Source organism: Cotesia typhae, unplaced genomic scaffold (assembly GCF_013202065.1).
Source record: "Cotesia typhae breed Kobodo isofemale line unplaced genomic scaffold, CoteBio_Ctyphae contig_119, whole genome shotgun sequence".
In the NCBI taxonomy this organism is placed as follows: Eukaryota; Metazoa; Arthropoda; class Insecta; order Hymenoptera; family Braconidae; genus Cotesia; species Cotesia typhae.
In genome coordinates this window covers 59,903-72,620 of record NW_027423712.1, presented here as the reverse complement: position 1 = coordinate 72,620, position 12,718 = coordinate 59,903, and the positions used below count along the sequence as shown (strand labels likewise).

The 12,718-nt window shown below is 24.9% G+C and overlaps 5 protein-coding genes across 6 annotated transcripts; 1 reads left to right on the top strand and 4 right to left on the bottom strand.

Moving 5' to 3' along the window:
- Positions 1-4,087: 4,087 nt before the first annotated feature.
- Positions 4,088-5,416, bottom strand: LOC141529889 (GPI mannosyltransferase 1-like). Its single transcript, XM_074246634.1, has one exon. It carries the CDS (start codon positions 5,268-5,270, stop codon positions 4,095-4,097), a length of 1,176 nt encoding a protein of 391 aa, XP_074102735.1. The 5' UTR covers positions 5,271-5,416; the 3' UTR covers positions 4,088-4,094.
- A 94-nt stretch (positions 5,417-5,510) lies between these two features.
- LOC141529905 (cx9C motif-containing protein 4) lies at positions 5,511-6,682 on the bottom strand. The gene is made up of 3 exons (XM_074246658.1): positions 6,493-6,682; positions 6,266-6,402; positions 5,511-5,742 (listed from the first exon to the last, which is right to left on the bottom strand). Exons 1-3 carry the CDS (start codon positions 6,548-6,550, stop codon positions 5,719-5,721), a joined length of 219 nt encoding a protein of 72 aa, XP_074102759.1. The 5' UTR covers positions 6,551-6,682; the 3' UTR covers positions 5,511-5,718.
- Positions 6,683-6,791: 109 nt separating this feature from the next.
- Positions 6,792-11,418, top strand: LOC141529879 (transmembrane protein 145). Of its 2 annotated transcripts, XM_074246626.1 has the most exons (6): positions 6,799-7,665; positions 8,053-8,267; positions 8,376-8,560; positions 8,627-8,764; positions 9,501-9,756; positions 9,896-11,418. In XM_074246626.1, the coding sequence occupies exons 1-6, from the start codon at positions 7,280-7,282 to the stop codon at positions 10,084-10,086; spliced, it is 1,371 nt and encodes a 456-aa protein (XP_074102727.1). In that variant the 5' UTR covers positions 6,799-7,279; the 3' UTR covers positions 10,087-11,418. The 2 variants fall into 2 exon arrangements, with proteins under 2 accessions (XP_074102718.1, XP_074102727.1); XM_074246617.1 differs by having other exon boundaries at positions 6,792-7,665; positions 8,053-8,560.
- On the bottom strand, positions 11,409-11,842 carry LOC141529900 (peptidyl-tRNA hydrolase 2, mitochondrial). Its single transcript, XM_074246645.1, has one exon. It carries the CDS (start codon positions 11,840-11,842, stop codon positions 11,429-11,431), a length of 414 nt encoding a protein of 137 aa, XP_074102746.1. The 3' UTR covers positions 11,409-11,428.
- Positions 11,843-12,492, bottom strand: LOC141529912 (uncharacterized). Its single transcript, XM_074246671.1, has 2 exons — positions 12,292-12,492; positions 11,843-11,985 (listed from the first exon to the last, which is right to left on the bottom strand). The coding sequence occupies exons 1-2, from the start codon at positions 12,394-12,396 to the stop codon at positions 11,884-11,886; spliced, it is 207 nt and encodes a 68-aa protein (XP_074102772.1). The 5' UTR covers positions 12,397-12,492; the 3' UTR covers positions 11,843-11,883.
- Positions 12,493-12,718: the final 226 nt, after the last annotated feature.

Here is a 12,718-nt window from a genome sequence, read left to right as displayed (position 1 = left end):
TTATTTGCATTTATATATTATCAGAAAGTAAAGTATATGAAACAAATCAATAAATAAAATAATAATTTTGTGTGTACTTACGTGGCATAAAAAAAATCAACTATTTTAAATTTGACTGAATGATATAGCGAATAATACATGTATACTGTATATTTTTCTCAAGTTAAAGCTTTCGCGTATGCATTTATAATTATTTCTTTACACAACAATTAAAACCAAAATACGTACACATTATAAATTTACTGTATTATATATTAAATTTTATTTTATTTGTATTAAATTTAAAATAAAGTAATTATACTATCATTTAAAAGAAGAAATAACTAAAATTTAGAAGTAAGATAAAAAAAAAAATTTCGAAAATCAAAAAAATGTTTAATTACTCAATTAAATAAATATAATTGGTCATTAAATAAAAATAAATAATTATAGTAGTTTAGAGTAAAATGGCCCGAGTACAAAATGTATAGCAATGTTTATATAAAATGCGGTAATTTGATAATAAATAATAATTTATTTCACGATTAACTGAAATGTATAACTTTAAATACTTTAAATTCTTGAATTATTTTCAAATTAATTCGAATACGTTGTAAATTGTTTTTGTTTAAGTATTTCTGGGAGCTTTTTTATTTATATTGCTTTTACAATGTTTTGAAACTATTCGAGTTATTGCGTTCCACTCGAGTTTCTTCTACAAAGCAAATATATATATGTATGTAGAAATATATATATACATATTATAACGGACAATAGAAAGGGCCATTTAATACTTTGGCGTAATTCCATACAGTCAAGTTAATTAGCTTTCAAATACCCCAACTAAATAAATATACAGATATATTGTCAATTAGTTAAATGACCAAAATAAGACTGTTAATTATTATTATTATTATTATTATTATTTTAACGTAAAGTTTTATCTTGGCTAATAATTAATCTCACTTGTCACAAAACTTTATTTATTTATTTATTAATATTATTTATCTATCCATCCGGTAATAATTCAAAATTAATAAAGTTCAAAAAAAAATAAAAAAAAAAAAAGAGTTTATTGATTTTCTATTCAACACTTGATTGATCTATGTGTAATGTACAGCGCGCGAATATTTGTCTAAAGAGTTTAAATAAAGTAACTTTTACGTGTGAAAGAAGATAAATGATTTTAAAGCAATTTTGTAATAACACTAACTGTTGAAAATACTGAAAGAGCATTAATTATAATGTTGTATAATAATAAGCTATAGGTAGACACCCTCCGACTTTGCCTTGTAAATATGCTGACTATACCAATCAGTAAAGAAGTTAAACAAAACTTACATTATAATTATAATAATAATAATAATAATTATCATTAAAAATTTGTATATTGAAATTTCGTGCACAAATACTGAAGAAAGAGAAAAAAAAAACCACTGCTTTTAAAATTTATTACGTCAACTTAATTATTCACTTCGAACATTTGAAGCTATTTATAAAAATTAAATATCGAAAAAATAAAATAGCTTGCTGTAAATTTATTTAAAAAAAAAATCTAAATTTTATCTAAAACTTCCTCCGTCAGTGGTGCCTGGATATAAATTTTTATTCTCTTATTATTAATTGTAAGATCTTCCGTTTATAAAGACATCAACAACACCTTACATTATATTTATTTATGTGTATATAAACATAAACAAATCACACAAACACAAAACATATCGTATTGAAACATTCATCCTACAGCGTGCCAACAATGTTTTATATTTCAGTGCTTTTATTTTACTCATTATTATTTAGTTAAATTAAATAAACCTACCTATAGAGATTTAATCATTTTTATAAAATCATTGAATTTATCTGTTAGTAATCTGTACTTTATTTTTTTCAATTATTATTATTATTATTATTCGATGAAAATAATATTTTATTACCAAAGACATTTTATTTTATGTTGAACATGCTTTGTATGTTGTATTTTGTTTGTAATTAATTTAATTAACGTGTGCGCCACGTTTTACATCAGTATAAAACAATTTACTGATACAAAGTGCTTTAATTTTTTAAATTATGTTTTTATTACTTAAATTTATTAATTATTATCACAGTATGCAATAATTTTTTTTTTTTTATTTTTATTTCTTCATTGAAAGCCATCTTACTATCAATTTTATGTATATTTTTTTTAACAATTTATACTAATATTTATATAGGTATATTATTAAACATGTAATAATTATAAGTTGAATCAATTATTTTATTATTATTAAAATAATTATAGTTATTAAAAACATTTATAACAATAACAATGATAATATATCAATTCTACATTAAATCCTGCCATATCGAATCTTGTAAATTAATAAACGTTATTATTATTTCGAGTGCCCATTATTATTATTATTATTATTATTATTATTATTATTATTATTATTATTATTATTATTATCATCATCATCATCATCGTAATTAATAAATAAAATTTTTCTTTTATATTAATATTGTATTGTATACTCAATGAAAAAAAAACAAATAAATAAATAAATAAAGAAGAAGAAATATATAGAAATCAATATCTTTACATATTTGTATATGTAATATCGAAATCATGATTTTTTTACGCTGATGTATTAAAATAATAAAAATAGTAATTAGTAATTTGTAAAAAAAAAATAAAATATAAATGAAAGAAGTTAAAAAAAAAAAAAATGTAATATTTAATGTAAACAAATTGAAAGAAGAAATAATTATAAATTTTAAAATTCATAAATATCACTCTTAATTTATCTAACGCACGCATTTTTTTTCTCATCGATAGAATTAAAACAAAAAAAAAGAATAATTAAAATTTTTCCTTAAATTTAAAGTCGCTCATAGTCATTACCTGGGAAGAAATAAATTATCATTATAATTCTTTATAAGAATTGTAAAAATAATAATTGTACTTGATTGAATGCGCATAAATATTAATAATAACAACAATAAAATAAAAATAATAATAATATTATTGATAAAAAAAAAATAATTTAGATTATCTTCAGAAGTATTCTTCACACTGTAGATAAACAAATTTCAATTATAAGACTTGTAAATGTGAATCTTCAAATAAATTGAAAGTGTAAGAATGAATGGTTTAGATAAATAACAATAATAATAATAATAATAATAATAAATAAAGTTCCATCTTGCGTCTACGATATATTAGGTAATTTCATATAAATAAATTTAAATGATAAAACTGCACAGTGTGCCTGTTAAAACAAAAAAAAAAAAAAAAACAAGACGAATAAAATATATATAATGTAATAAAATATATCTTGTATGTAACTTTCGTAGTCACGCTCGTAAAAATGAAATTTGATTATATTTATAATAAAATTAAAAAAAAAAATATTTATTATTACATTGTGCGCAAGTTTGAATAAATGGAATTTATGAATAAATAAAAGTCTAATTGTATTGAACTGTAATTAAAATGAATAAACGTTTTATTAGCTCCTATTTTCGAGGCAGAAATAAATTGCTCACATGTGTTGGATGCGGTGAATTTAAATCACATTAAATATACAATATTATCCTCATAAGTAAAATGAAAATTTCACAAGCATATTTGTGATTGACGTATAAAGAAACTTTTTTAGAGAAAACTTGAAAGAAAGAAAGATGTTCCATATAGACATATTTCTGAAGATAATCTAAATTTTATTTAATAAATAAAATAAAAGAAAGAAGATTTAAGAATGCTCTTGCTCACAATTTCAATTCTAGACTACTTATTATTGTAAGATCTATATTTAAATTGCGGAATCTGTCATTCCTTAAACAATAAAAAAAAATCTATTATAATGACTCTCTGAAACTATCTGTAAATAAGTATTTTGTATTCCTTAAAATAAAATATTTAAAAAAATCTAATTTCAGTTTTATTTATTACATTATTTATCCCTACGGGTGTATCAATATAAACTAATTAAAAATAAATAAATTCAAAATGCCTTTGAAAATTTTATTAATAATTATAATTAATAAATTTAATAACATTTCATTGTAACGTTGGATATTGATTTATTATTATTATTTAAAATGAATGAATTTTTGACAAAAAAAATTTCAATTTACTGAATTTTATTCAAAGTTTTACAGTCATAATTAACAATAAAGTCATACAATACTTTTATATTAACAAAGAAAAATAGTATACTATCAACCCAAATAGAATGAAACTTATTGAGTCCTAAAAATTCTAAACAGTATGCATCGTTGAGCCAGAGCGCCTGAGCAATTAGCCAAATTCCAACCAACATTGCGTACCTAATTAAACTGATATTGATATAGGGTACACAGATCGGTAGCAAAGATAAATACCAGAAGAAATATTGAGAAGTAACAACAGAATTGTAAGTAACCATAACCATGGCCTGGGTCATCATTCCGAAAGCTAATTTATTTTTGTTAGAGTACCGAAATGATAATCCGATTATCAGCAAAATCGGCGGTAATACTCGTACTATTTTTTCAATAATTTCAGTTGTTTGTCCAATAGATAAATACAGCATATAGAAATAGAGTGAAAAATTATGACGCGCATCCTTACGGATTAAATGATAAATCATACTTTCGTAAATAAATTTATATCCATAAAAATAATAACTTATTAACGTAAGCATAGATAATGATAATGTAAAACCAGTTATAAATTTAAATTGTTTTTTGTTTGGAAGGATGTTGTATTTATCTGTTAGTGATAAATACATTGTTAAACTGAATACTATTGGATATAATCGAAAATGTACAGATAAACCGTGAATTAAACCAGACACTAATGAATAATCGTTATTTATTATTAAATAATATAACGTTAATAAAACTAAAAGCACTGATAATGAATCAGCATTACCGCGCGTTGATATGACTATTGTCATTGGATTATAGAGCCATGAAAGGGCGCATAATTCACCGATTCTATTATTGCATTTACCTTTCAATAAAATTATTTTAATCAATACACCGGCGATTATATCGGTAAATGAAAATAACAATTTACCGAAATCATTCTGCAAAAAGATATTCGGTGAAAGGATTACTGCCAATAATGGTGTGTACCGATACGTATGCCGTAAATATGGCGACTCCCCGGCTGTTATGTATCTCGCAGCGTCCGTATAAACTTTATAATCAACATCAGTGTATGGTACGCGAAAATATTTATCATGAAAGTTGGCGTACACTATCAATACTACTCTTACAATAAATGCTGAGTAGCAGTGAACTTTAAACTCCGGCCACTTCATTTTTTTTTTTTTTTTAAATAAAATAAATCTATCAACTACTAAATTTATAATTTTGTTTTGTTTTTCCGAGCAGCTTCTACAAGACAAGACTTGAATTTATCAAACTCTTTTTGACAATCATCTTTACCGATATTCTGTTTAGATACAACGCACTTTCCATACTCAATCGCTAATTCTTTACACTGTGCAAACAGCAACGGATATTTTTTCAATCTTTCTCTGGCTTTTGTTACCGAGTTCATTGAACGTCTCTTTTTTTTTTACTTGCTGCTAAATGGATTTTTAAATTGAGATTCTGGTAGTTCAAGAGTCTCGAGCTTATTCCCACCAATAAAATAAATCGGTCCGCTGAATATTATAGCAAAACCAATAAGTCCTCCAGTAATTGCGAAAATACGATGATGCTTAAAAAACCAAGATCTTTCTTTCAACAAACGTCGGTCGACACTCATGATTTTTTCAATGCTGATTTCTAAACATAAAAATTAATCATTATTTATTCAATACATTATAACAAATAAACAATTAAGGAGGTCCTTTCGTCATCAAAGTTAGATTGCATGGTGTCAATAGTTATAGATATTTTGTTAACAAATATGAGTAGAATGATTATCATTTTGATAATATCTTAGAAAGCACCCCACGCTTTTTTTTAAATAAAATAATTTTGTTTTTTTATTCACACTATTATTAATTTAAATTTCTTTTTTATTTTTTAGTTTGGTTTTCTATAAAAAGCGTGTTTTTTAGTTATTTAAAACTATTATTTATTTAATAAAAATTTAGGGTAATAATCTCTGATGTATCCTTAATAAAATAAAAAAAAAAAATTTTTTTTTAATTTTCAAAATTTTAACGATTAATTCCTCACGTACCATTTATTTTAAAATTTTAAGAATTTTAATTTATCGAATGTTGACTACCACAGTTGTGACAACTAAAGCGAAAGGATTTCCTTAAATTAATTAAATTAATTGATAAAAAGTAACGCTTACGTAATCAACTGTTTTATGCTCGTAAGGCTTTGAAATATCAATTCCTTCACAAACTAACGACTTGTCAAAATATTTTATGCAGCACTGACGTAACTCTTCAATCACAGTTTCACAGCGTGATGGTTGATAAACGTTATCTGTAAAAATATAAATTAAAAAAATTATTTTCACGTTGTTCAATAAAAAAAAATAACCTAACTTTCGATAAAAAATAAAAAAATTTGTACCTTTTAGACACGTCTGTAATTTACATGCATATTTCTTACAAGGATCAGCAGTCTTCATGCAGGATTGTTAAAACAAGTACTTAATTTATTTTTTTATTTAAATTAATTAATTACTTGATATAAAATGATACTGGAGCAAACGAAGTCGGCAAAATATAACACGTGAGTATATATTTTATTCATTTACTTTTATAATGTCAGTAAAAATGATTCCTAGATTAACTCCAACGAAATTTTTCGGGAGAACTGAGAAACTTTGGCGCTCAAATCGCTCCACTTGTCATATTGCAGCAAAATAAAGCAATCAGCTCGATCTACAATCATGTGTTATTGCTAAATTGACGAATTGATTGACAAATAAAAATAAAAAGAGTTATCTCACCGACTTTCACTTGGAGCACTTGTCAAGAGAAAGAAAAAATGGTCTGTTATAATCATCAGCAATAAATATAAGATAGCAAGCATTAATATTTACATTAAAAATGTTTGCAAAAATTATTATCAGTAATAATAAAATAATACAGTAATTTTCAATGATATCTAAAAAAATTCAAAACTGAAGAAGATAAATAATTAAATTTAAGTTTTAATAGTAAATAATAAAAAATTAATCTTGTTTTACAATTCTAAGTTTTGATTGAATTTAGTAGCAGAATTAATAATAATCAATCATGCAACAGCTGTACAATTTTGTGTGACGTTTTCATCAGTGTTGAGCAGTGACATGATAATAAATCACCGGGTATAATAAAATAAAGCTATTTTATGTGAATATTAAGTGTCAAAAATGTTGCTGCGAAGTGTAATATTAATTCTATGGATCGGAGTACTTGAATTATTAATCTCAGTTGATAAATGTGCGAGCACTCATGTAACTGGTACTTTCAACACCAACGAATTTTTCCGCTTTCTCATAAAGTTCGGGTTTCAACAGACAGACCGTCACAGACAGCGCGAATCTTATGGATATATTTTTGGAAATGTAACGTCGCAGTCTAATTTGTCATCCTCGAAGCCGATAACCTTCGCGGTTTTGGATAGAAACCATTTTTTGGAGTACTATGGTAACCGTACTCTTGAGGATAAAAATACAGCTTGCAGCAGGATGTTCAATACCCTCAATCAGAGCTCATATGACTCCCAATGTAACGTAAATGGCGAGGATTTCTTACGGTAAATTTATTAATTTATATTAATTAAGTAATTAATTACTGATAAATAGTAGATTACATACCTAGGCCAGTAAAACAATTAAATTGTTATGAAAAAAATCTAATAAAAAAATTTCACATGTTAAAATTAAAGAAAATAATCAGTGAAAATTTTTAGAAGCACTTTTAGTGTTGTAATTGATTTTTTATAAGAATTTTAAAAATTGACAGCTGTCAGCTAACTTCAGTATCATTTAATTTTTACTGGTCAAGGTGTGTATACTATTTTTCTGGTTGACGTAGCCGGAATGTGGCAACTTCGTTTAGCGCAGCGGTCAGGAAGTTGCCACTTTCCGGCCGGAGGACAAGAAAATATAGTACTGGTAATTAATATTTATTTGCATTGCAGAAGAATACCATGCCCGAAGGGTCAGCTGTGTCCAGATGAAGACTTACCATCGAATGTCATAAAGAATAACCAGTTCACTTATGTAATCCAAGACCTTGGTCAACCGAGGTTTTGGTATATAAGCATCGTATCGTGTTATCGTAACATTAAAACATGTAAATGGGAGTGGTTTAACGAGAGCATAAATATTGACTACGATGTTTGGTTGGTGAATGGTAATCCGAATAACAGCGGGTTCAATAGTTTGACTTATCAATTTTCTTACGACCGGCAAAATACTATTGAGTTGTATTTATTATTTTTTTTATGTTACATAATACTAGTACCACTGCAGTTGTACGCTGTTAGATTACAAAGACATCCTGTTACGAGACTTTTTACTGTCAGCTTACTTTTGGAGTTTATAGCGATTTGTTTGATCCTTATTCATGTTTTAAAATTCGCGTTTGATGGTATTGGATACGAAAAATTGGAAGTTGCTGGTGATATCTTTGACATTTTATCACGAGTAAGTTTTATAAGTTTTATTTAATAACCAACCCTAATAATAATAACTATAATATTTTTTTTGCAGGCGACTTTTATGTTATTATTGTTATTGTTAGCAAAAGGATGGGCTGTTACGAGAATCGAGTTAACGTGGAAGCCGTTAGTATTTTTAATATGGTTTTGTTACGGCGTTGTTCATATTCTTCTCTACGTTTGGAATATGGTAAGAAATATATTTTTTAATCAACAAGCTTGAGTAAATTAATATAATGTTAAACAATACGACAAAATCACAGGTAATTGGAATTAATAAATGACAAATTAAACAATCATGTTATTGTTATTATTGCGACGTTTCAACTCTTTATTGAGTCTTCATCAGGCTCATAACAAGTACATGAAAGTAGTCAAGCAAATAATGTATGTGAAAAAATTTTTTATCTGAGAACTCATTCTATTTTTTCTTTTTTGTAAATAATTAAAAAATTGAAAAATATATAAAAAAAATTGGTAACGTTACAAACCAAAATAAAACTCGTGAATAATAAAAAATAACAAACCAATAAAAACATGCGTTTCCACTGAGACAGTCATGTGTTAACCTTTTTAATTATTTACAAAAAAGAAAAAATAGAATGAAAAATTATTTATAAAAAATTGGATTTTTAATTTTTTTTAATTTCTAAATGTCAATTTTTTTTTCTTTTTTTTTGCCATCGTTTATTTGTTAAAAAAATTTTTAAAATTGTTAAATATCAACTAAATTAATGTTCATACTTTCATGTACTAGTTATGAGCCTGATGAAGACTCAATAAAGAGTCGAAATGTCGCAATAATAACAATAACATGATTGTTTAATTTGTCATTTATTAATTCCAACTACCTGTGATTTTTTCGTATTATTTTTATGATTTTGGATGCGATAAAAATGGAAATAATATAAAATAATTATTTACAGACGGAAGTTGATATTATTGAAGACATAGATGAATACCAAACATGGCCTGGGTGGTTCATTTTACTATTTCGCAGTGCGATAATGATATGGTTCTTACTAGAACTTCGCAACACTATGACTTATGAGCACAATACTCAGAAATTAAACTTTTTGCTCCATTTCGGAGCGTCAGCACTTGTGTGGTTTATATATTTACCAATAGTTGCATTGATTGCACTACAAATAAGTACACTATGGAGGTTTAAATTTCTTCTTGGTAATTTTAATTATTCATTTTTTTTTTTTTTTTTTTTTTTTTTTTTTTTTTTAAATTAATTATATACAAACACATGTAATTGAGATAAAAATAATTAATAGCCCAACAGCAACAATAATTTACTTCTATTACTTTTTAGGAATTACATATTCAGCAGATTGTTATGCTTACTGTGTAATGACGCATTTATTATGGCCAACACGAAGTGAACAATATTTTTTACTTGCGCAAGGTGCAGATAACGGTGATGAATTGGATGAATTTAATGAGGCGCCGCATGTATTAAATAATTACGTTGAGCCATCGGATCTTACAAAAATAATAGCATAAGCTCTTTTTTTTAATACTCTATTACGGTAATAGTAATATTAATCAATGTGATGTAAATTTGCCAAATATTTCAGCAAATATGGTGAATATTATTGATTTTTGGTAATTCAGACTGACTTTGTATATTATCAGTCCAATTTTTTACAATTATCTTTAAATGTTCTTTCTCTAATTATATATTTAATACGAATTAATGCTTTACCATGAGCAAAGACAAATTATATACATATATTATTTAAACTATGGATATTAATTTTAACTTATCTTAGTTATATTGACAAATGAATTTAATTTAATGTTAAATAATGAATAGTAGTTGATTTTTTTAATGTTAAAATCTTATAAATCTTTAATTTAAAAATAGTTTTTAAAAATGCCTTAAATTTCTCATTAAACGAGAAAACTATAATTACCGTGACGAAATAAATAAACTGCGATAAAATAATAATTACTATTAACTATTGCTTATGTAAAAAAAATCGAATTTGTTGTAGGAAATAATTTTTAGATGTTTAATGCATTTAGAGTTGTTTATTTAAAATATTTTTTTTTTTTTTACATCCATGATAATATTTTTAATAATTATTAAATTAGACGCATGTTTTCCAGTGTCATAGATTTAACCAACACTACATATATTGAATTATATAGTATATAGAAATTTATATTAAATCATTTACCATTATTATTACAATAATAATAATAATCTTATTAAATTCTTGCTCAAATCAGTACGAAAGTGGTACATTAGTTTGTAAGTGAGTATTATAAATTATACAGAATTATATAATTATAATATAGTATCGTGTTTATAGTTTATTTACAAATTTTTATTGAATATTCAATAATTAAAAATTGTTTTAAATTTAGTTTAACTAATTTTATTGAAACAAATTTTTTTTATCACTCATCAATATAAAATTTATTTTTAAGTTTAGCATACTTTTTTTTTATTTTGTATACATTACTAAAAATAAATAGATCTCAAAATACAATATTAGATAATAATACGTAACTAAATATTTATAAATATACTTGTACATGTTAATTTTTTTTTAATTTCACACCTTTGTAAAATAACATAATTTTACCAATTAAACATTTATAAATAATAGACGTGAATATTTTATGACTATGTAATCACATTTAAAAAAATAGATAGACTTCCACTTAGTTTCATTAGTGATATATATAAATATAATATTTTATATTGCAATAAATTGATGAATTCTGATATTAAAACTGGTTGATTAATTTTTTTAATTGCACCAAACATACTAATTATATTAAAAAAAAAAAAAAAAAAAAAAAAAAAAAAAAAAAAAAAAACAATGATTAAGTATTATAGTAATTTAAGGTGTGATGTAACACTATCTACAATGCTATTAGGACCAGGACCAATACCGAGTACTGAAATAGTGCCAGGCTCTAACTGAGTTCTACCAGCATCTTTAATAATAGCAGTAACAAGTCCACAATTACTGGCTTTAACAGCCAAAGATTTTAATCTGTCCTCACTGGTTACTCTGAGAACAATTTTTGGTTGTCCTAGCATGAACCATGCATCTAGATACTCTTGATTAATTTTGTTATTCTTACAGCTATCATAACACTCGACAGCAGCATGAGCACATTGTCCGGCTATTTTTCCAGTGCTCATCGAAATGTCTGTTCGAACAACCAAAACCATTTTGTACGGTTCCTTGGGAAAACCTTTGGTTACTAAATACTTTAACCTTCTCAACAACTGACCCATATTTATAGCTATTATTATTATTATTATTATTATTATTATTTTCACTTTTGGGATCTTTCCTTTTGATGTTTTTCCATACACACTCTAAATTTTTGCACTACATCTTGACATTTACGCCAATCTTGAGTAGCAGCAATACATTCCTAAAACAAAATGCACATATTGTTAATTAATGACACTAAAGTTGACAGACATTAAAAAATTGTTTTAGAATTTTATAACAATTAAATTATTATAAAAAACAATTTAATTAAAAAATTCCACATGTGAAAATTAATAAGAATTATGAGTGAAAATTTTTACAAGTATTTTTTTATTGTAATTATTTGTTATTAAAAGTTTTAAAATTGACAACTGACAGCTAATTTCAGTATTATATTAATTTTTAGAACTTTTTCAACTAATTAATTAATTATGTGCTTACAGCTGATAAAAAATCATTTAAATACCTGAACATCATAATGTAATTCAATGCAACCAGTTTTTTTCAACATACGTTCAACAGGATCTTCAATATCTTCTTCCTGTAATTTTTTTTCGACTTGAGTCGACATAATACAGGTGTTATTTTACCTCAATTCATTAAATTTAATTAAAATATAAATAACAACCATACACACCGGTCAGATGGATCACATCTATAATTATGGAGGTTAGAAATTAGAGATATAGTCGTCCCAGCAAGAGAATTAATCTCGGGTTTGTTCGGGAATTAATCTCGGGTTAGGGTTGCATTCAACTACTCAAACTGACAACATTCCGAATTAATAAATTACTAGAACTTGGAAAATTAATATAAAATGTAATTTAAAATAATTAATTTTACAAATTTTTAAATTCCGAAAAATATAATGTTGAATAGAGGAAAAAATTAAA